General features: G+C 35.8%; 1 protein-coding gene across 3 annotated transcripts in view; it reads right to left on the bottom strand.

Annotated features, from left to right (window-relative positions):
• The window catches only part of Mga (MAX dimerization protein MGA), a 129357-nt gene that overhangs the window by 30149 nt on the left and 74034 nt on the right, over nucleotides 1–25174 (bottom strand). For all 3 annotated transcript variants that reach the window (XM_026390625.2, XM_077800306.1, XM_077800307.1), the window contains exons 3-9: nucleotides 24075–25023; nucleotides 21975–22053; nucleotides 21766–21861; nucleotides 13431–13562; nucleotides 13121–13225; nucleotides 10827–11506; nucleotides 9301–9643 (exon numbers count right to left, since the gene is read on the bottom strand). In XM_026390625.2, coding sequence (XP_026246410.1) covers nucleotides 9301–9643; nucleotides 10827–11506; nucleotides 13121–13225; nucleotides 13431–13562; nucleotides 21766–21861; nucleotides 21975–22053; nucleotides 24075–25023 — 2384 coding nt within the window. The remainder of the gene's footprint in view (nucleotides 1–9300; nucleotides 9644–10826; nucleotides 11507–13120; nucleotides 13226–13430; nucleotides 13563–21765; nucleotides 21862–21974; nucleotides 22054–24074; nucleotides 25024–25174) is intronic.

The following is a 25174-nucleotide window of genomic DNA, read 5'->3' as shown; positions in this document are numbered from 1 at the left end:
GAATATCTACTATCTATTTTAGGCACAAGAGTGAACATAGATAGGAATGAAACAAAGTTCTCAGAATATGCATCATATGCATTTTTTGTCAAATTTATCCTTAACTATTTCATTTCTTTGGATGTTATTGTAAGTTGTATTTTTAAAAATTTCAATTGCTCGTTGTTTGTTGCTTATATGTTGTATACTGACTATGTGTGCTACACAATCTTAACTAATGATTTTACTGGCTGTTTTATACACTGATCAGGATCTTCCTATCTATAAACAAAGCCAATTTTAATTTTTCCTTATCACATTGGATGTCTTTCTTTAATCCTTACCACACTGGCTGGGATCTTCAGTCTGTTGTTTTGGGGATTGTGTTGTTTCTGTTTTTTTGAAACACAGCTTTGCTTTGTTACTCAGACTAGTCTTCTCAATCTACTGGGCTCAAGTAGCCCTCCTGCCAAAGCATTCTGGTTACTGGTTACTGGAACTACACACACAAGTGACTGTACACAGTTCTTAGTGATGAAACCACACATTCTTCCTCCATTCCCAATATTTGGGAGAAAGCACTCAATCTTTTCACTATTAATATTTCAACTGTATAAAGTTTTTCATAGATGGACTCATCAGATTGAGAAACCTGCTTTCTATTCCTGAAGTACTCAGAATTTTTAAAAGATTGGATTTTGTCATTTCTTCAAAAATATCTATTGTTATAGCTCAGTGGTAGAGCACTTGCCTAGCTCGTGCCAGGCACTGGGTTTGATCCTCAGTACCACATAAAAAATAAACAAAACAAAGGTATTGTGCCCAACTACAACATATATATATATGTATATATCAAATAAATAAATAAACAAAATAGAGATATTGTGTCCAACTACAACTAAAACATACACACATATATGTATATTTATATATAAATCTGTTGAGACAATTATATAGCCTTTATTTTATAGTTTATTGTGACAATGAAAAATTATTTAACCCAGTGCAGTAGTGTAATCCCAGCAACTCAGGAGGCTGAGTTAGGAGGATCACAAGTTTTTTGTGACAATGAAAAATTATTTAACCCAGTGCAGTAGTGTAATCCCAGCAACTCAGGAGGCTGAGTTAGGAGGATCACAAGTTTTAGGATAGCCTAGGCAACTTAGCCAGACCCTGTCCCAAAATAAAAAACTTAAAGCAGGTGATGGGGTGGGGATGTGCTCCAGTGTTTAAGTACTCCTGGGTTCAATCCCCAGAACAAAAAAAGAAAGAAAAAGAAAACTACAGGGGCTGGGTTTGTGACTCAGAGGTACAGCGCTTGCCTAGCATGGGCGAGGTCCTGGGTTCGATCCTTAGCACCACATAAAAATAAATAATTAAACTAAAGGTTGTGTCCAACTACAACTAAAAAATAAATAAATAAATATATATTTTTAAAAAAGAAAGAAAGAAAGAAAACTACAGGGTTGAGGCTGTGGCTCAGTGGTAGCCTACGCACTTGCCTGGAATGTGTGAGGCACTGGGTTCAATCCTCAGCACCATAAAGAAATAAAGAAATAAGAAAACAAAACTACATTGACAGATTTTCAAATGTTAAAGCAATTTTGGACCAAAAAATCTTAATACGTATTGAAAATAAGTCTTCTACCATACCCAGTATCACAGCTCCATAGTGACGACTTTTTAACTATTGTGTTTTAGTGGCTACCTCAATCATCCTTAAAAAAAAAAAAAAAAAAAAAAGTCTAAAAAATGTCTTAATTTCCTGGTAAGTCTATTAGCATGATTATCCTTTAAGCATATTTAAGCATATTGTTGGATTTGATATGCTAAAATTTTACTTAGGAGTTTTTTTTGTTTTTTTTTTTTCTTTTTGTATCTATGTTCCTAAGGGATACTGGTCCACAGTTTTCTTGTAATGTCTTTTTCTCTACTGAGTCTATGGGTAATACTGGTCTCATAGAACAAGACCTTTCTATGGAACATATATAATGGCATTATGTAATCCTTAATGTTTTACAGAATTCATCAGTGAAGCCACTGATGAGTTGACACTGAGGATTTTCATTACAAATTAAAATTCTTTAATAAAACTAAACCATTATCTAGTTCTTTGGTGAATTGGATTCCTCTGAGTCTTTAAAGAATTTGTTTATTTCATCTGAGTTGTCCTTTGTTCTTCTTTTTAACTTCTATAATGAAGTCACCTCTACTCCTAATATTGGTAATTTGTATGTTCTCGTTTTTCCAATCAATATGGTTACAGGTATCAATTTTACTGATCTTTTACTTACATTTTTAGATAACTTGGAGGGATATGTCCTATGTTTAACAAAACTCGAGTGGGCTAAGAAAGCTGAAATGCCAAGTTTTATCCTTTCTCTTAGTATTGGTCACAGCAGGTAAGCACAGTGCCTTTACACAGCCAACAGTATTTTTCAACAAACCAAAGGACAAACAGGTGGTAACAGTGATGCTCAAAAGGGAATACAACAAGGAGAAGTGATTAAAATTCCAGAAATCACACCTTACACACTAGAAAACACACAGGGACTTTGAAGTCAGAAAAACTTAACTATGAATCCCTATTGTTTACTTATATATATATACCTGATTTTGAGAACAAGTTAAACTCTTACAAATTCAGTAGGGTCATTTGTATAATAGAGAAAAAAGCTTCCTTATTATATAAGACTGCAAAACTAAAATGATATGGCCTGCACAGGGTGTTCTGCATGGACTGTTCAATAATGTTAGTACTCCTCTGTTCACACCAAAGGATTAATGGGTCATTAATTATAGGTAAGCTTTTAAGTCTATTACCATTCCAAAAAACTTGTTTACTTATTAATTTATTTATTGCAGAACTGGGGATTGAATCCCTGACCTCAAGCATGCTAGGCAAGTAATCTGAGCTACGTACCAGTCTTTTTTTTTTGCAGGTGGTGGGGGGAAGTACGGGGCACTCAACCAGAGTCACACTGCCAGCCCTATTTTGTATTTTATTTAGAGACAGAGTCTCACTGAGTTGCTTAACACCTCACCGTTGATGAGCTGACTTTGAACTCACAATTCTCCTACCTCAGCCTCCTGAACCGCTGGGAGCACAGGCATGGGCCATAACACCCAGCTATTCTTTCTTTCTTTCATTCTTTATTTGTTTGTTCATTTATTCATTCATTCATTCATTCATTTATATTTTTGGTGCCTGAGGTTGAACCCAGAGGTGCTTAACACTAAGCCACATCCCCAATCCATTTTTTTTTTTTAATTTTATTTTTTAGGTGTAGATGGACACAACACAATGCCTTTAATGTGGTGCTGAGGATGGAACCCGGGACTCGCCCGTGCCAGGCAAGCATTCTACCGCTGAGCCACAATCCCAGTCCCCCCAACCCATTTTTATATTTTATTTAGAAACAGGGTCTTGCCAAGTTGCTTAGGGTTTTGCTAAGTTGCTAAGGCTGGCTTTGAATTCACAAACCTCCTGCTTCAGCTTCCTAAGCTCCTGAGCTTATAGGCTCATGCCACTGTTCCTGGCTTTATTTTAATTTTTGAGGATTTACTAAGTTGCCGAGGTTGGCCTTGAACATAATCTTCCTTCCTAAGCCTTCCTTATAAGTATGCACCACTGGGGCTAGGGTTGTGGCTCAGTGGTAGAGCGCTCGCCTAGTATGGGTTAGGCCCTGGGTTCGATCCCCAGCACTACGTAAAAATAAATATATTGTGTCCAACTACAACTAAATTTTTTTTTTTAAAGTGTACACCATTACACCTAAAAAAAAAAAAATGTATGGTTGGGCTGGGGTTGTGGCTCAGTGGTAGAGCTCTTGCCTAGTATGTGTGAGGTACTGGGTTCAATTCTGAAAGAGAGAGAGAGAGAGAGAGAGGAGGAGGAGGGAGGGAGGAAGAGAGGTCCAACAACATCTAAAAATTTTTAAAAAATATATGGTTATTAAATGTCTAAAATTTCATGAACTGAGAAAACTTTTTACATTTTAACTACATAATGAATAATAACCATGTAAAATATAAAATTATAAGAAAAAAGAAAGTCTTCCACTATAATCAGTGCCATAGTCCCCAAGTGACTACTTTTAATGATTTCTGTTTAGTTTTAGTGGTTACCTCAATTATCCTAAATAAAATGAACTTCAATTTCATAACTTAGCAGTAGCTAAGAACTCCATATAATGAGAGAAGGAAATTGGCATTATAAACTTGCTGCACCTCTCCACTTCTATTAGCTACTGTTTTTACACATTGTCAAGGTTTGTATGACTGATTTCTATAATTACATTTAAGTCATTAGCATTTTTTATATGCTTATGTGATTAATGCTTGTAGAACCAATTAGGGTGAATGGTCCTTTAGAGGAAGAAAGGTAATTCTATACCACTAATTAATAAAGTGAATTTATTCATCTTTTTTTAAATTTTTACTTACTGGTCAAAGTTTTACCAAAACTTTTATTTATTCATAATTATAGTATAATGTTCCTGAACAAATTTTGGCTTTTCTTTCTTTTTTTTGGTACTGGGGATTGAACCCAGGGTCTTGTGCCACACTAGACAAGAACTCTACCAACTCAGTGGTATCCCCAGCCCTTATTTTTTGTTTGTTTTGTTTTTACTACTGGGGATTGAACCTGGGGGATTGCTTAACCAATGAGTCACATCCCCAGCCCTTTTTTGTATTTGATTTAGAAACAGGGTCTTGCCAAGTTGCTTAGGGCCTCCCTAAGTTGCTGAGGCTGGCTTTGAACTCATAATCCTCCTGCCTCAGCCTACTGAGTCACTGGGATAACCACACCAGGCTCTTCTTGTTTTTCTTATAATTATGGAGATCATCCCAGTTCTTAATCATGTTCTAAACTGAATGTCTTTTTGAAGACATTCTTATCTGCATCTGAGTTTTTATTTTAATAATATGCTACTTTATAGTACTATAAAGTAGATGACATCCTAAAATTTTACACCACCCTCTACCCTTAGGCTAAATTTTCTTGTATTAGAGGACATCTCCCGCTTCTTGAATTCCTTTTAATTTTCTCAAGAAATTCACCTACAGTTTATAAGAGGTCCATATTTCCACCCTACTGCATGTATTAATATCATTATTTTATGCACATTTTGATAACTCAGTTGACTAGCTAGGTTGATATATCTATCATGCACGGTCCCTACCACTCCCGTGATTTCAGAAATAAAAAAAAAACAACTAAAAAACCAGCTTTACTGATCTTCTCTTTAACATCAAACTGAATTTTTAAATCCTTCTAACGCAAAATGGCTTCTCTTTAAAGATTAAGCCAGGTGCAGTGGCACAAACCTATAATTCCAGCTACTGGGGAGGCTGAGGCAGGAGGATTTCAAGTCAAAAACAGCCTTGGCAATCTGGTAAAATCCTGCCTCAAAATAAAAAGGACTAGGTACGTAGAACAGGAATAGAGTATTTCCAGGTTCAATCCCCAGTACTGCCTCCACTCCCCAAAACAGTATTCAGATATAATCTTTATGTTCTGAAATACCAGAAGGGGATCTTCGTAAAATTTTATGGTCAGATGTCCAGTGAGCCCATTTAATCTGAAATTTTGTGTCCTTTGACTAGGAAATATATTCTTCCACCATTTATTAAGTATTTTTTTTTTTATGCTACTAGGGATCATGAAAATTGAACCCAAGTGCGTTTGTACCTCTGAGCTATAACCCCAGTTGAAACAGGGTCTTTGTAAGCTGCACAGGTTGGCCTTAAACTCGAAATCCTCCTGCCTCAGCTTCCCAAAGAGATGAGATTAGAGATATGTACCACCATCTCCTGCTTCTTTCATCCTTTTGAGTATATTATCCCTTTCATTTTCTGTTTCATTCTTTCTTTTTTCAAATTCCTCCATATGATCCAAAAATTTTTCCTCATTTTCCACCTTTTTGTAAAGCACACAAAAAGATTTCAACCTTTTCCAGTTTATATACTTATTTTTGTCTTTTTTTTTTAGCTTGACACTTTTCCCTCTAAGAACTCTTCCTTATTTCTCCCTTTATACAGCAATTGAAACAAAAATATCTTCCCTCCTTTATTCATTCTTCCCTAACAGTATAAGAAAATTGAAGGGAAAAAAGGCAATATTTTTAATAATATATTTTTACCAGCACAAAAAACAAATTATAACCTGATAATTGGCTGGCTTCTGGAGCTAATTCTGATCAAGGGTAGAACACACAATAATGACACTAATCAAGAAAGCAGAAAGTCTAACAGATAAACATTATTCGTGCATATGTAGCTTTAATAACTTTTTCTTGTTCCTTTGAAATGAAAATGTGTTGCTTTATATTTAAGATGAGAACAAAACCCAGCAAGAAGACAGAAATACAACTAAACTAATAACTTTGCATTATATTTCATTTTAAACCTTATCTAGCTATATGAAGACAATATCTCCTTTATATACTAAAATAGTAATTAGAATAGCCTGGCACTGATTACAAACAGCAGAAACCAAAAAAAGACCCAAACATTAGCATGTTAATGTTACTACATTACAGGCGACATTTAAAATGTCACCTTTAAAAAGTATATATTTTTCAGCAATGGTACAACTGAGCCATTTGGGGAGCAACTTTCTTGAGGACAAATCTCATATCAAATAAATTTCACACATAGTAACAATTTTTAAGCACATACATATGTTAAATACAGTTTTATTTTTATTTTATTATTTTAGCTTTCCCCCGCTCCCTTTGGTAGCAGGAATTGAACCCAGTGGCACTTAATCATGGAGTCACATCCCCAGCCCTTTTTTGATATTTTATTTAAAGTCTCACTGACTTTAAATTAGGGCCTTGCTAAATTGCAGAGGCTAGCTTTAAACTCTCGATCCTCCTGCCTTAGCCTCCAGAAAGCAGCTGGAATTAAAGGCATGTGCCAACAGTTCCCAGGTTTAATTTTATAATCTTACAGATAAAGACATTTTTAGTAAAATCCCGAAGACAGAAAACAAAAGGAAAAGACTGAGATATTTAACTATCTGTTTTAATCATCTTTTTTTTTTTTTATTTAAGGGTGGGATGAGACCTTGAACAAAATTAAAACATAAATCACAAAATTAAAACCTGGGAAAAATAAAACTCCTGCAATTTACTCCAGTAAAAGAAAAGATTCAAAAAGGCACCTTACAGACAGGCACAGTGGCGCACACCTGTAATCCCAGCAGCTCAGGAAGCTGAGGCAGGAGGATCATAACTTCAAAGCCAACCTCAGCAAAAGTGAGGTGCTAAGCAACTCAGTGAGACCTTGTCTCTAAATAAAATACAAAATAGGGATGGGGATGGGGCTCAGTGGTTGAGTGCCCCCTGAGTTCAATCCCCAGTACACCTCCTCCCCCCCAAAAAGGTACCTTACAGAAGAAGATTTATGACAAACGGTCAATAAATCTATCACTGAAGAAGTACAAATTTAAAATAATTCCAATTTCTACCTACCAGTTTAAGACTGTTTTAAATTTTTTTTAAAACATCCAGTTTTAAAAGAATAGAAAAATTGGCACAACTAGCATATGTGTAAGTTGATATGATTCTAGAAACATCTATAAATGTTTAAAGACATTCACTGCCATAGAAATTTCACTTTTTCTTCATAGATTTACCAGCAATAAAATCTTAAACCTGGCTATCCTAAACATGGATACTAATTACTGTATTATTTTTAACAAACAAAACCCCCAAAAGCTAAATGTCCAACAAAAAGGATTGTAATAATGACATTATTAAAATCAGTATGTAGATAAATTCTTAATAAAGAATGTGATCTTATGACCTTAAAATGCTTATTACACCACATATGTATACTCTACTTCCATAAATATATAAACACATACAAGTGGAATCACAAAAAAAATCCATTCAAAGAGATAAGAGGATCACAAGTTTGACACCAGTCTGAGAAATTAGTGAGACTATATCAAAATAAAAATAAAAAGAGGGCTGGGGTTGTGGCTCACCAGTAGAGCGCTTGCCTAGCATGCACAAGGCCCTGGGTTCGATCCTCAACACCACATAGAAATAAACAAAATAAAGGTATTGTGTCTAACCAAAAAAATAAATGAATGAATGAATGAATAGAACTGGAATGTAATATAGTGGTAGAGGGCTTGCTTAGCTTGCACAAGCCCTGGGTTCAATCCCAAACACTGTTGCCCTCACCCCCCAAAAAAGAAATATTAGTCATCATCTTTGATTAAAATTGAGTACATAGTAAACAATAAGAAATATAAATATAAACTGCCCAAAAAAGGAATATTAATTCCTTGGTAAATTAAGAAACAAGAAACCCTTTACATAATGAAATCATATGTAATAATATTTGAATACAAAGAAATCACAGGAAGTGAAAAGTTGAGAATAAAATAAAAGCTAACTTGGGTCTATACCACATTTGTCCAAAATGAAAAAAATTAGCTTTCTAGCCAGGCGCAGTAGTGCATAGATACATAAAATAAAGGTATTGTGTCCATCTACAACTAAAAACTATATTTTGGGGGGTATGTGTGTGCTGGGGATGTGGCTCAATGGTAAAGCACCCAAGCCCCCAGGGTTCAATCCTTGGCACTAAAAAAAAAAGGCTTTTACGGGGCACGGTAGTAATCTCCGTGGCTTGGAGGCTGAACTCAACGCCAGCCTCAGCAAACGCGAGGCATAAGCAACTCAGTGAGACCCTGTCTCTAAATAAAATACAAAACATTTGTCCCCAAAACTCCAGCCATTTGGAGAACTTCTCCAACCAGAGAAGACCTTCATTACAAATTTTCCTTTTAAACAATATGACAGATTATCTATATTATTTCCAAAGAACAGCTGAACCTTTGTAGGAGTGCAGGTAGAGAATTACAGGAAATGGAGGAAACTCAAAAGTTTCAAAAGCATTCTGGAAGTCTAGGAGTAAGATTCAAATTCAGCACACACAGAAAAGCCATTTTCAAAGAAAAACTAAATTTTAAAAATGTGTGAATATAGGGGCTGGGATTGTGGCTCAGCGATAGAGCACTCGCCTCACACATGTGTGTGTGTGTGGGGGGGGTTTCTATCCTCAGCACCACATAAAAATAAATAAATAAAACGAAGGTATTGTGTCCAACTACAACTAAAAACCAAAATTTTTTTTAAAAATGTGTGAATATAATACATTATAAAGAAAGGATATGTAAGGATAATGAGAATTCTCAAAATTCTTACCAATCAAAATGAAAGTAGGTAATACTATCTTTAAATAATCATACTTTTCCAAAACATAATATTACACATTTAATTCTCAATTAATACTCACTGTATTCCAGCTTCTTTCTCTTCTTTTTCTCTTTGAGTAGTTCCTCCTCCTCCCTGACTCCTTCTTCTTCCCTTGTCTCCTCTCCCAGAGCATCATAAAATACTGGATCTCGATGAACAGCCTTCCTCTGGAAATGCTTAGTTTTGGATCCTCCTTTAACAAGTACAACTTTTCTTTTCAAACAAGTGCAGCCAAACATGCAATCTGGTCGACGGCAGTGAGCAGGTTGGCGTTTTTCTAAAGCTAGACTGGAACATACACAACCCAGGCGACAGAAATCATTGTTGCACGGAGGGGCTCGTTTCCTTATGATTGTGTGGATAGGTTTAGTTTTGAGAGATGCCTAAAGTTAAAGCAGAAAATTATAACTCTACTAAATCATCCTCTGATACCAACAACTTACAGTCACATATTGGTCTCCTTTGCTCTGAGTACTAACAGCATAAGAATAACACAAATTCAAAGGACAGAAATGCACACAACTAGGATTCTAAGTAATCTCCCATTCTAATACATAGCACAAGTAATCAAGAGAATAGATATTCTAATTATGAGCAAAAAAAAAAATCAAAGATGGTTTTATTAAACAGAAACTGCACATAATGTTCTTTAGCAGAGGTTGATAAACCTAAGGATCCTGGCCCAAATCCAGTAAGCTTCATAAAGTCTCAATGGAACACAGCCAGGCTTTCTCATTTACATATTTTCTATGGTACAACATTGGAGTTAAAATAACTACAACAGAATATATAGTCTGCAAAGTCCAAAATATTTACTATCTCACTCTTTATAGAAAAATTCAGCTGGCATTTGCTCTAGAGTAATTAATAAAAAGGGAAGAGAATTATATTTGTGCAAGTCTATGAATGATTCATAATAAAGGACACAGTCTGTAATGAGTATCAAAATCTGACAATATTCAGCTCTAGAATTCAGTATAGAAATTTTTTTCAGTGTTGAGAACTGAATCCAGGGCCTTGCACACAAAAAGTACATGTTCTGCCACCGCGCTACACCCCCAGGGTTCAGTTCAGAACTTTAAAATGGAAGATACGATATAAAAATTCAAAGCTAAAAAATTATCCACAGGCTTTTCTGTCATTTCAAATGCACTTGAGGCTTCTTAGGTGTATCATTAATAAATTAGTATAAATCTTAGTATAAAATTTTATAAAAGACATAAGACTTTTCCCCAGAGATTAATAATTCCTTGGATTTTCTGGGATTTGTGCCTTTAAGCAGAATTTTTAATTATTTTAACAAGATTAGCAAATGTACTTGTTCACATAAGAATGAAATCAGAAATTTTCAGAATGGCCAGCTACCTTTATACAGCTGAGGGGTGTTATTCAAAAGCCCAACTTAGCAGGAAGGCTCTACACTTGAAAAACTGGTTGATAATAAACCCAAGAAGACATCTTACTTGTCACCCAGGTGACTAAAAATTTCCTGATTCTTCTGCCAAAAGGCCCCATTCCCTTTCTAGTCAAGCATCAATATACTTCCAGAAAACAGCAAATACATACTTGAGCTGTAAGCAGAGTTGTCAAGGATACATCTGCTCGCTCTTCAGTGATATAGGTCCTTGGTTTTCCTTCCCAAAGTGCACAGTCTTCCAGGTCCATTAGCTTCACCTGAGATTTAGACAAGCCTGGAGGGCGAGTTCCCTGTTGTTGTTGTTGTTGTTGTTGTTGCTGCTGCTGCTGCTGCTGCACCTGCCGCAAACTAATCTGCTTTGGAAATATATTTTCATCTAAAGTTGGTACAGCAAAGTTATTCACCTGATTATCTGTGATGATGTTCGAAGTATTCTTGGTATTCTTATCTCCTAGAATCACAGGGGAGTGCTTCTGCTTTGGTGAAACAGGATATGGTAAAATGGATTTATAAGATGATTTAGTTCGGCCACTGAATGTTGCCTGTTTATTTTGAGACTTTGCCTTTCGAGAGGCAGTGGGTACAGAATGAGGCTTCAAAGAATAAGAGGTAGAAGGGGAAATGGTAGATTGCTTCTTCAGTACACTATCAAGTGTTCGTACATAGCTGGTACTCTTGGTGGGAAGCTGGTATACCACAGGAGATGTGGGAGCATTGGAAGAGAAACCCATGCTTGTTTCCATGAGCTTGCCTTCATTTTCCAAGTATTCATCTAGCTTATCACTACAGAAAGCAGAACGGTTTTTCAGTGAACCTTCTGAATTTCCACCTAGAAATAAGGAGACAAAAGATACTTAAAGAAATCTAGGACAGATCCTTAGTTCCTTAGAAATGATTCAAAAAGGCCAGGAGTACTGAACTACAAGCTAATGAGACTTCCAAAGTCTCCCTCCTCACAAAGAAGAAAAAATAAAACCAAAAGATGAGACTGAGTCTGAGATACTAATTACATAAAAATCCACTCTGTGGTCTCCATTCCATTTTCTAAAATTATGCCTTACCTTAAAATTATCAAATTACATTTCTTAATCAGTAATGATTTTTGCAAAGTGTTGAAGAGTCATTAAGTCATCAAACTTTGACAACTTTTGACCTAACTACAGAATCACAGATTAGTAAAAAATCATAATAGCAAAAAAATATAGAAATAAATCAAGGCAAACCTCAACAGAATGTCAAGGGATTACTTAAGAGACTGGAGCACTAGAATCTGATACAAAGTGCAAGGGCACAGTTAAAGTCACAAGAGCATAATACTTAGGGTTCCCGCTTCCCCACATACTAGAAATTAACCCAAGGGCCTTGTGCATGCTAAGCAAGAACAATAACACAGAGTTACAGTCCCACACCATTTTTTATGAGAATTTATTTTGAAACAAGGTCTTGCTAAATTGCCCAGGCTGGCCTCAAACTTGCGATCCTCCTGCCTCAGCCTCACAAGTAGTTGAGATTACAGGTATCCACCACCACACCAGCTCCAATATTTAGCTTTTAAGGAAGAAAAAAAATACGTTCAGGAGAGAGTCAAGGATTTTACTGTTTTAACACTATACAAAGATTCAAAGGTTAAAAAAAAAAAAAAAGACTATTTTGGACAAAAAGTCAATTTATCTGGTTAGAGTATAACAGCAAGGAAGTTTAGTGTGAAAGAAAAAGCAGTAGACCAACTGGCACACAGTCAAAATGCTTGGATTACAAGTTTACTTTTAAGTATAAGACTATCAGGAATTATTACAAAGCTCTAAAGTACACAGTTCTGAAATAACATTAGGGAATGATGCTTTTTGTAACTGTAGTGGGGTAAAAAAAAAAAAAAAAAAAGAAAGAAAGAAAATGCAGTTTAAAAAAATGCAGGAGCCAAGCACAGTGGCACATACCTGTAATCCCACCAGCTAGGGAGGCTGAGACAGGAGGATCCTGAGTTCAAAGCCAGCCTCTGCAAAAGCAAGGCGCTAAGCAACTCAGTGAGTCCCTGTCACTAAATAAAATACAAAAAGGGCTAGGGATGTGGCTCAGTGATTGAGTGCGCCGGAGTTTAATCGCCAGTATTAAAAAAAAAGCAGGGACTGCACCCTCAAGATTGTGGTTATGGGAAAAACAAATTAACAAGACAATTATTCAGTTCAGTTTAAATGCTAGAGAGAAGGAATATAAAACAATGGTTAACTAAAACTTTTAACAAAAATTTGTAGCTATGTTTCAGAGCATATTTAGAGTTTTTTAAATATTTAATTTTAGTAGTTGTAGTTGGACACAATATCTTTCTTTATTTATATGTGGTGCTGAGGATTGAACCCAGGGCCCTGCATGCACGAGGCGAGCGTTCTACTGCTAACCATGACCACAGCCCCTTATATTTAGAATATTTTAAAAAACTAACTACCTTCATTCCTAGATGAAGACGCACTATGAAATTTCCCCCTCCATCCTTTGATCTTGGTGAAGTCATTGGTCTTCCCAGTCCTAGAAACAAAGGGAAATCCAGCATCTATAAAAGAAAAAGTAAAAGAGATGACCAAATTCCAGCAAGTCAACATCATAAAACAAAAGATCAAGTCTTATCGAAAATGTATAAATCACTTATTAATACTCTGGCAATACTCTGCCATAAACTATCCTGAACGTATATCACAAATTACCTAAACTTTAATCTAAAAAAAAAGTACTTGGCTTTATAAAAGCTATACACTCACCAGGAGAAGCAGGGTTGGTTCCCACAAGGTTCCAAAAAGGAAAGCTAGTAGCTGGAGCCAAAGGTAGCTGTACTCCCAAGTATTTAAGATCAATGCTCATTGTTGGATCCACTGAATTCAACTTTAAACCCACTATAAGGGGGAAAAAAAAAATACCACAAATCATATTATCTCCTTTTTGTTTTTTAACCTTTGACTGGGGGAAGGGAGCAGTTAACAGAGAAAAAGGAGATGGTGACAACCAAATTAATTTATTTTAAATAAAAATTAACAGTGACAGAATCATTTTAAGGTGACCCTATAATCCACATTTCTCATATTACTCATTTGAATATGATTAAGGTCTGTGATTTGTTTCTAACCAATGGACTGTAGCAAAAGGGATGAGGATATACATGATTATGTGTATGTGATTAAAATACAGAGTATAGTATCCCTCATGATAGAGCTTCAAGGAAATAAATTCTGCCAACATGCTGAGGAAAACTGGAAGCAGATCCCTCCCCAGTCTGGACTCTAATGAGAAAACAAGTCTAGGCAATGTCTTAATTACAGCTTTCTGAGACCTTAAACAGAAGACCCAAAGTAAGCCATGCTCAAACTGCTAATACAAAGAAAACATGAAACAGCAAATGTGATATTAAATTGTTAAATGTGTGGTAACTCATTAAGCAACAATAGGTGACTAATAAATCAAAATGGCAGAATTCAGATCTTTTATGCCCCGGTAGTCCAGAAAATTTCTAGAACCTCTAAACAGAACTTGTCATCAACAGAGTTTTTAGTCTAATTATGGTTAAGTGAGCCCATAAATATGAATTCTTTAAATGTTATTACAAAGCAATCTTTTAGGAAAGTATTTAAATTTTAACAAAATGGAAACCAAGAGGAATTTGAAGTATTATTATAGTAAAACTATTAAAAGTCATAGGTGTATGTTTCCAACAAAAATTTCATAGTGCTGTTTCTTTAAAAGGTGAAGACATCAGGTAGATTGGGCCACAATTCATATGGTTACTTTGTGTATTAACCACATAGACCACATAGAACCTATCTGCAATTCTACCTCTTTAAGTATTTTTACTTTATCACATTTATTTAAATGCATGAAGTAATTAACACAAACTTCAAAAGAATAAAACTTTCTTTCCTCAGATTCCAAGTCAACTAAAGGGATAAGATTATGAGTCCCAACAATTGTTTTTTTCTTTCTTTCCTTTTTTTTTTTTTTTTTTTTAAATATTGTCTTCACTATTTCTTAATCATGAAACCTGGGCTAAACTTCTCTTTGGCTATAGTTTCCACAATGTTAAAATGAACATCAATCAGCCACATTGGGCTATATGCTTTGAGAATTTACCTTTTCTATAATACAAATCATCTTAGATAAAAAGACATTCTCCAGACTTTAAGGAACATTAGTGTTATATTTCCACCTGATTCATTAGTAGTTACAATTCGGTAAATAAATTCCATTAGTGGTTTTAAAAAAAAAAAAAAAGAAAGAAAAAGAAACAGCAAAAACCCCAAGTGAATTTTTTTGGTAATTTTAGTAAAATTACCAAAAGTGTAACTTAAAGTCAGAACAAGCAGAAATTAAGAAAGATAGGAAGAGGGGCTGGGGTTGTGGCTCAGTGGTAGAGCACTCGCTTGACACGTGTGAGGCCCTGGGTTCGATCCTCAGCACCACATAAAAATAAATAAAATAAAGGTATTGTGTCCAATTACAACTAAAAAATAAACATTTAAAAAAACTGTGCAAATAAATGTCTCTTCTTTATAAGACACACATAAGTCTATAGGGTTTAAAAAAAAAAAAAGAAAGAAAGAAAGATAGGAAGAAAAAATCAAAAGTGGAACCAGAAAACAAGAAGCAGCAGCAGAAATTCAAGGGAGAAATGAATTCTAATCAAAAGACCAAAGGAGATATTATAGTCCTCTGAAAAAGAAAAATATTATTAATCAGTAATAACAAAAACTGGAGATGGAGATTTAGCTCAGTTGGTACAGTGCTTGCCTTGCATGCACAGGCCCTGGGTTCAATCCCCAGCGCCAAAAAATAAATGAATGAATAAATGAATGAATGAATGAATGAATGAATGAATGAATGAATAGCTAGCAAAAGCTGTGAAACACTGGCTAGAGCAATTAGACAAAGAAATCAAAGGGATATGTATAGGAAAAGAAGAACAACTTAAATTAGCACTATTTGCTGACGATATGATTCTTTACCTAGAAGATCCAAAAAACTCCACCAGAAAACTTCTAGAACTAGTAAATGAATTCAGGAAAGTAGCAGGATATAAAATCAACATCCATAAATCAAAGGCATTTCTGTATATCAGTGCAAAGCCTCTGAGAAGGAAATGAGGAAAACTATCCCATTAACAATAACCTCAATAAAAAAAAACAGGAAAAAAAAAATAAGATAGTTGGGAATCAACTTAACGAAAGAGGTGAAAGATCTGTGCAATGAAAACTACAGAACCCTAAAGAGAGAAATCAAAGACCTTAGAAGATGGAAAGATCTACTTTGCTCTTGGATAAACAGAATTAATATTTTCATACTACCAAAAGCACTATACAGATTTAATGCAATTCCAATCAAAAAGCAATCATAAAATTCATCCCAGAAAAGCTAAAGCAATCTTTGGCAGGAAGAGCAAAGCAAGTGGCATCACTATACCAGACCTTAAACTATACTACAGAGCAACAGTAACAAAAACCGCATGGTATTTGGCACCAAAACTGACTGGTAGACCAATGTTACGAATAGAGGACACAGAGACTAACCCACAAAATTACAATTGTCTTATATTAGACAAAGGTGCCAAAATCATGCACTGGAGAAAAGATAGCATCTTCAACAAATGGTGCTGGGGAAACTGGAAATCCATATGTAACAAAACGAAATTAAACCTATATCTCTCACTATGCACAAAACTTAACTCAAAATGGATCAAGGACCTAGGAATTAAACCAGAGACTCTGCATCTAATAGAAGAAAACGTAGGCCCTAATCTTCATCATGTGGATTAGGCCCAAACTTCCTTAATAAGACTCCTATAGCATAAGAATTAAAACCAAGAATCAATAAATGGGATGGAATCAAACTAAAAAGTTTCTTCTCAGCAAAAGAAACAATCTGTGAGGTGAACAGAGAGCCTACATCCTGGGAGCAAATTTTTACCTCTCACATATCAGACAGAACACTAATCTCTAGGGTATATAAAGAACTCAAAAAGGTAAGCACGGAAAAAACAAATAACCCAATCAATAAATTGGCCAATGACCTAAACAGACACTTCTCAGATGAGGATATACAATCAATCAACAAATATATGAAAAAAATGCTCATCATCTCTAGCAATCAGAGAAATGCAAATCAAAACTACTCTAAGATATCATCTCACTCCAGTCAGAATAGCAGCTAATATGAAGACAAACAACAATAAGTATTGGCGAGGATGTGGGGGAAACGGTACACTCATACATTGCTGGTGGGCATGCAAATTGGTACAGCCAATATGGAAAGCAGTATGGAGATTCCTTGGAAATCTGGAAATGGAATCACCATTTGACCCAGCTATCCCTCTCCTCGGTCTATACCCAAAGAACTTAAAAACAGCATACTACAGGGACACAGCCACAACAATGTTTATAGCAGCACAATTCACAATAGCTAAACTGTGGAGCCAACCTAGATGCCCTTCAGAGGACGAATGGATAAAAAAAATGTGGCATATATACACAATGGAATTTTACTCAGCAATAAAAGAGAATAAAATCATGGCATTTGCAGGTAAATGGATGGCGTTGGAGAAGATAATGCTAAGTGAAGTTAGCCAATCCCAAAAACACAAGCGCCAAATGTTTTCTCTGATACAAGGAGGCTGACTCATAGTGGGATAGGGAGGGGGGCATAGGAGAAATAGATGAATTCTAGATACGAAAGAGGGGTGGGAGGGGGCAGGGAATTAACAAGGATGGTGGAATGTGATAGACATCATTATCCAAAGTACATGTATAGGGCTGGGGATGTGGCTCAAGCGGTAGCGCGCTCGCCTGGCATGCGAGCGGCCCGGGTTCGATCCTCAGCACCACATACCAACAAACATGTTGTGTCCGCCAAGAACTAAAAAAAAATAAATATTAAAAATTCTCTCTCTCTCCCCTCTCTCACTCTCTCTTTAAAAAAAAAAAAAAAGACTTATAAGTCTTAATTTAAAAAAAAAACAAAGTACATGTATAAAGACACAAATTGGGTGTCAACCTACTTTATATACAAACAGAGATTTGAAAATTTGTGGTATGGGGCTGGGGATGTGGCTCAAGGGGTAGCGCGCTCGCCTGGCATGTGTGCGGCCCGGGTTCGATCCTCAGCACCACATACCAACAAAGATGTTGTGTCTGCCGAAAATTAAAATAAATAAATAAATATTACAATATTCTCTCTTAAAAAAAAATTAAAAAATAAAATAAAATGGTCTTAATATTGGCCAGTGGGATGGTTCGTGTGTCTTTAAAAAAAAAAAAAAAAAAGAAAAGAAAATTTGTGGTATATATGTGTAATAAGAATTACCAAAAAAAGTACATGTATAAAGACATGAATTTGCGTGAACACACTTTATATACAAAGATGAAAAATTGTGCTCTATATGTGTAATAAGAATTATAATGCATCCCGTTGTCATGTATTTAAAAAAAATAAAACGGGTTGGGGTTGTGGCTCAGTGGTACAGCACTCGCCTCGCACGTGGGAGACCCTGGGTTCGATCCTCAGCACCACATACAAACAACAACGATGTTGTGTCCGCCAAAAAAACTAAAAAATAAATACTAAAATTCTCTCTCTCTCTCTAAAAAAAATATTAAAAATAAATAAAATAATTGAAATAAAGGTGTTGTGTCCAACTACAACTAAAAAATAAATATTAAAAAAATTAAATCAATCAAAAAAAAAAAAAAAAAAAAACCTGCCAGAACAAACCATATGTGGTGGCACTCGCCTGTAATCCCAGCTACTTAGGAGGATCTCAACAAGTTCAAGATCAGCCTGGGCAATTCATTGAGATCCTGTGTCAAATCTTTCGTTCAATCCCCAGTACAAAAAAAAAAAAAAAAAGCCAGAACACATGCCTATAACAAAAGAAGAAAAGAAAACTTAAAATGTGCTCATTTTGGCAAATAGGTAAACATTTAAAATCAAGACTCATACAATCAGATTTAGAGACTGTTTCCTATCCATTGTCTTATCTACATTTACTCCTATATTTTGAACTGCCCTCCAAGTGGTACCAAGTCCTAAGAACAAATAAAGAGAACTAAAAAAAATGTATTTTTCCCCCCACAATACTAAGAATTGAGCCCAGGGTGCTCTACCACTAAACTAAATCCCCAGCTGCTTTTACATTTTATTTTGAGACAGGGTCTTGTGAGTTGCTTAGAGCCTTGCTATATTGCTGGGGCTGGCCTTGAACTTTCAGTCCTCCTGCTTCAGCCTCCAGAGTCGCTGGAATTACAGAAATGCACCACTACACGGGGCTTAATTTCTCCTTTTAAAACTATAAATCTAGCTATTTAAAGGAAACAAAGATTGGGAGAAATATCACCAAAGTGAAAATAGAGGGAAGAACTCCATGAAAGAACTATTTCACACCTTGAAAAGCTTAAGTACTACTAGGATTCACAGAGTTAACTATTTAAGAAAATAAAACTGTTAAGAATCCAGCTAAGCCAGGCACAGTGGCACATGCCTGTAATCCCAGTGGCTTGGGAGGGTGAGACAAAAGAATCATGAGTCTTCAAAGCCAGCCTTAGCAATGGCAAGGCACTAAGTAACTCAGTGAGACCCTATCTCTAAATAAAATACAAAATATGGCTGGGGGTGTGATTCAGTGGTTGAGTGCCCAGAATTCAATCCCTAGTACCTCCCACCACCACCAAAAAAAAAGGGAATCCAGCTGATCCCCCCTCTTCCCAGGGCTGGGGAGAGAACCCAGTATTCATGCTAGTAGGCAATACCTCCCCAGCTCTTTTGATCCCTAAATTGCTAAGTCTTTGAACTTGCCAGCCTCCTGCCTCAGCCTTCCAGGTAGCTCAGTATTATAGTAATGTGCTACCACACGTAGCTATTTTTTCTTGAAATGGGGTCTGATATACTGCCTAGACTGGTGTCAAACTCCTGGGCTCAAAAGTGATCCTCCCATACCTCACTCAACCTCCCAATTAACTGGAATTATACGTGTACCCCACAGTGCCCAGCTTACGACTGAATAAATTTTAACAACTTTTGGATTAAGTACAGACTTAAACTAAATGCTGAATCGTGTAAATAAAGTGAAAAGTGATGGATCATAAAAATGTTTTATTTGGCTTTAAAGTCTTGAGTTAGCTGCCAAAAAACTAACTCTATCTGTCACCATGTAAAAATTGAGGGACCTCATGTAACTGATTCACTCTAATTTCAAATAAAAAATACAAGACCTAAGAACACTAGGCCCAAATTTCCCTATTACAACAATTCAATGATGTGGCCTTCTCTTTAAAAGATACTCCAGGCCTGCAAAGACCAACTCAAATTCCCACTAATTTCACTTTGTCACTCACTTAAGATTCCATAAGCATTTGACTTTGAACTCCTCATTCCATAATGAAAAAGATCAGTTTTGGCAAAAATGTCTGCAATAAAAGGGGAAAAAGCCAAACCTCACCCAATCGGTAAGCAACAGGCAATCAGAGCAAAAAAAGACTGGATGTGGGCACTGGATATTAATTCTAAAACCAAAATTAAAACAAACTTGATTTTAAGTCAAAAGAACACTAAGTCACAATATTTCTACACTACTAAAGTACACTATATAACTAAAAGTAGAAATGGAAGAGGGTACAAGATAAGCAGGTTAACTGATAAACAGCAAAACTGCTGAGATGTGACTGTCCATTACAATATCTATCGCATTCAGTCCTTATCACTTTTAGTTGGAGATTAGGATTTCCATACTTTAGGTAGCACTGTCAAACAAACTGCCTCCCATTAAGACAAAAATCATATAAGTACTACCATTTGATTTGGTAATTAAATAATCATTTTATAAATCAATCTTTTGTTAAACAATTTGTAATGTTTAAACTCTCAGTTAAATAATTATAATATAAACAGTTCCTTGAAAACTGCTAAGAGTTTAAAAATACAATAAGCTCTCCAAGAAATTGACCTAAAATCAAGAAAATGACAAACGAAAAATTGTGGCATCTCCCAATCTTTTTTTTTTCCTTTGGAATTTTTTCTTTTAATACAGACAGACTAAAATAGACAGCAAATGTTGGGAGAAAATACTCTCTGGGATACATATGAAAACAAGAAAAGTAGAAGCAAACGAAAATATCCATTCAAATAAAATTGTCAAACACTGGCTTTGAGATGTGGTACTAAACAAAATTTGTGCACTTGCTCAACTCACTGAGCTCTAATTTTTCTCATCTGCAAAATCATAACAATGATGACTTATTCATTATCCTGTTTTGTACAATAAATGAAAAAGTTAAATTATGTGTATTTATAAGTAATTATGGTGTAAATAAGACTATACCATAGTAGAGTACCTTAAAAAAAGGTAGGAGACTTTAAACATTGTAAAGAAAGATTGGGAAAAAAAATAACAATGTAAAGAGGAATAGTAAGTATTAACATGATTATAGAAACTATAGATTTTATTATCAGAAAAAAGGATTAAGTAACATAATCTAGGCCAAGATAATCTACTACAGTAAAGATAATAATTAAAATTTTAAATTAAAGACCCAATGATACAAAATATATGTTTGCAGTCACAAAATTGAAAGAAAAGTATTCTTCTATTTATACACCTAAATATATTACTAGGGATATAGGAATAAGTAGGACACTCCCCTACAAAAGAAAAATAAGCATGTAAACAAAAACAACTAAGCAATGAGATGGGGGCAGAGGGAAAACAATGGGCTAAAAGAATAAACAGAGAAAATACCACTTTCTTACCATGATACATTTTTTTCCATATCCAAGCTATTAAGATAAAGAAGACCTAAATATGTTTTTATGTTAAAAGGAAAACTGTGGAAGCAAAAAAAAAAACTGAAAACTGAGAAATGAAATCAAGAGGCTGGGACATGGCTCAAAGGCAAAGTAATTGTGTAGCAAGTATATGGCCTTGGGTTCATTTGTCCTAACACTGTATTTAAAGATAAAAGGAAGGAATAAAACACAGGGATGGAGGAGCAAGTAGAAGCAAAGCAGGGGAGAAGAGAAGAAGAAAAGAAAAACTTGACTTGCGTACGTTTTAGAGAATATTACCTTCTTGAAGACCTGGATGTATCACCTGCTTGTGCCTCAAGGACTTCAAATCTTCTATCAATTCCTTTTCCAACTGGGAAATTCTTTCTCTGCAACCTACTCACAAAACAAACCCAAAAACATTGTATAACACAGAAGAGTAACGTTGCATATTTCACTACCAGAGGATAAACCACAAATGTATCTCATTTTACACTATTATGCAATACCTGGGTCATTTGTGGTTGTTGCCTGGAGATTAGATGGTTCTTCTGTTATCCCATCAACTGCATGAATGTCTAGAGCTTCCTACATATTAAAAATGAAAATAAAATGCAGTGAGTATCACTTCTAAAACTTTTAGAAGTAAATCAGCATTATAAAATAAAAATTTAAAACCAAGGAAAACACCCCCATGTATACAGTTTTAACTCCAAATTCACAGAACTGGAGCAACTTTTTTTCCCAAAACTTCAGTTTTGTTTTTTTTTTTATAAATGTTCTACACTAACATTACTTTAATAATCATGAGCTGGGAATATAGTTCAGTAGTATAACACTTGCCTGGCACATGTGAGGACCTGGGTTTTTGTTTTGTTTTTTGAGAGAGAGAGAGAGAGAGAGAGAGAGAGAGAGAGAGAGAGAGAGAGAGAGAGAGAGAGAATTTTTTGATATTTATTTTTTAGTTTTCGGCGGACACAATATCTTTGTATGTAGTGCTGAGGATCGAACCCGGGCCGCACAGAGCGCGCTACCGCTTGAGCCACATCCCCAGCCCTGAGGACCTGGGTTTAATCCTGAAAATGAAGGGGGAAAAAAAAAAGAAGAAAAGAAATACACACACACACACACACACAATTACTCAGCTAAACTCAAACTTATGCTAATTTACATACTTACTGCTTAGAGCAGTAACTAACAAGGAGGGAGGAAAAGAATAGAATTAAACATCCAACATCTGTTTAGCCAACCTAGAAAGACGGCAACTTTGCAAAAATTAAAAAGAAAAATAATCTGGTTGGAAAGTTGAAATTGAATTTTAAAAAGAAACGCTGGGTGTGGTGGCCCACGTCTGTAATCCCAGCAACTCAGGAAGCTGAGGCAGGAAGATTGAGAGTTCAAAGCTAGCTTCAGCAACTTATTGAGGCACTCAGCAACTCAGCAAGACTATGTCTCAAAAAGAAAAAAAAAGAAATGATATCAATGTGTATGACAGCAGAACTAAGAAGACTATTAAACATTTATTTCCCCAATAGCATTCCATTAATACTGGCCAGGGATTAGAAGTGAAAGGGTTGGATGGGACGTCTCTAAAGCAGAAATTATCTTTTTTTTTTTTTTTTGCGGGGCGGGGGCGGGGGACAGAAGGTTTGAACTCAGGGGTACTTAGCCACTGAGCCCAAACTCCAGTCCCCGTTTATTTTTTATTTAGAGACAGGGTCTACCTGAGTTGCTTAGGGCCTCAAAAAACTGCTACAGTTGGCTTTGCACTCACAATCCGTCTGCTGCAACCTCCCAAATCACTGTGATTACAAGCATGCACCATTGTACCCAGAGTCGATTAACTTTTTATGCCCCCCTTCCCTTTTATGGCTACAAGAGGCGGGCTGGGGATGTGGCTCAAGTGGTAGCCCACTCGCCTGGCATGCGCGAGGCACTGGGTTTAATCTTCAACACCACATAAAAAGATACTGTGTCCACCTAATACTAAAAAAAAAAAAAAAAAAAAAGCATGCTTGGCAATTGCTCTACCATTGCGCTACATCCCCAGCTCTTTCTATTTTTTATTTTGAAGGCAAGGTCTAAAGTTGCTCAGACCAGCAATGAACTTGTGATTCTCCTGCCTCAGCTTCCTGAGTAGCTATGATGCAGGCTGCGATACCACACCTGGCTTCTTATGCCTTTTAAAAGTACGTAATGATGAAAATTGCAGTAAGACTCAAAGTTTGAAAAACTCAACCGCAGCATCTAAATATTGAAAAGAATCATACTGCTCTACCACTGATACATTCCCTGCCCTTTTCAAAACAGGGTCTGCCTAAATTGCCCAGGCTATCCTTGAGCTTACTATCCTTTTGCCTTAGCCTCCCAACTAGGTGAGATTTATAGGCATGCATCACCATGCCCAATCAGATATAATTTTTTAAAATATATTCAAATAAAATATCTTAAGTGACGAGTGCTTACTAAATCCATAGAGGCACTTCCCCTCTATATCACACCCTTGCTATCTATCCATTATTCACAAAATGGGAGTTAGTTATCAGCCAATACAGACGTGAAGAATGACTAATAGGCCTTGGAAAGAATGCTGGAAATTACATTCTTACCTTGGACTCAAAGGAAACAAAGAGAACACCATCCACATCTTCAAGATCAGGTTTCACATCAGGAAAGGTACCACTAGGAATTATAGGGGTATTCTTGGAAGAAGTTAAAGTCTTTCCTGTGTTTTTAGGTGGTCGTCCTGCCTTAGAGAATTTCAATTTTCGAGGCCTTCCTCTTTTTCCAGGGACATTAGAAGAAGCATTCTGATTGGCATTTACATTCTTTGAGGTTCCTGAGATTTTAAACATAGTTGTTCGCTTTCTGCTCAGGTCTTCTTTTCCTGAAAATGAATCCCCAGTTGAACCCTTTGAACTGTCGAGTATTCTTTCTGAGCTAATGCTATCAAACATATCAGGACATTTCCATTGAGGTTCTTTAATTAAGGGACATTTTTGTACTACTCTGAGATCCGGTGAATGTTTCCTAAGACCATTTTCTGATTCCTTGTCTAAGTAGAAACTAGTACCATTAGAATTTTCAATATATGTAGGCAAATATTCTAATTCTCCCAACACAGGAGATTTATCCTTTCGAGATGTGGAAAGTATGTTATCAGGCAGTTCAGAAATCTTCACTGTGCTTTTGGTGACAGCACAGGGCTCCAAATAGACTACAGGCATCTTTCCAGTGTCTAATTTGAACATTTTAGCTTTAGCAACACCTGATGGGCTGTTTGGTAGCCATTTAGAAGATGGATGATCAGTTTCTAGGTTATCAACTTTATTGTGCCTTTTTAGTTGTTTCTCTAATATAGGATCATCGTCACTGTTTGAGTATACATCTGTTTCTTCATCTGTGTCTTCCTGTTTTATAGTGATACCTTCTGGGCATCCACCAACTTCATAGTCATAGTCATCTAGAGGTTCCTCTTTAATGACAACATTGAAGTTTCCATTCGGGTCTAATGGTGAGGCAATATGGGAGCCATCTTTAAAATTGTTCCCGACAAAGCTGAAGAGACAAGGGAGGGAGGAACAAAAAGTACAGAACTATCCATTATCCATAAACAAAGCTCAGAAGGAAAAAAGGTTTTGAAACAAAGTAACACATCAGATCTCATGAAACATTCCTCCAAAATACTCTGTATAACCTAACAAGATCT

Source organism: Urocitellus parryii, chromosome 6 (genome assembly GCF_045843805.1).
Source record: "Urocitellus parryii isolate mUroPar1 chromosome 6, mUroPar1.hap1, whole genome shotgun sequence".
NCBI classification, from domain to species: domain Eukaryota; kingdom Metazoa; phylum Chordata; class Mammalia; order Rodentia; family Sciuridae; genus Urocitellus; species Urocitellus parryii.
The sequence above is the reverse complement of the archived record's forward strand: the minus strand, read 5'-3'. Positions and strand labels throughout refer to the sequence as shown.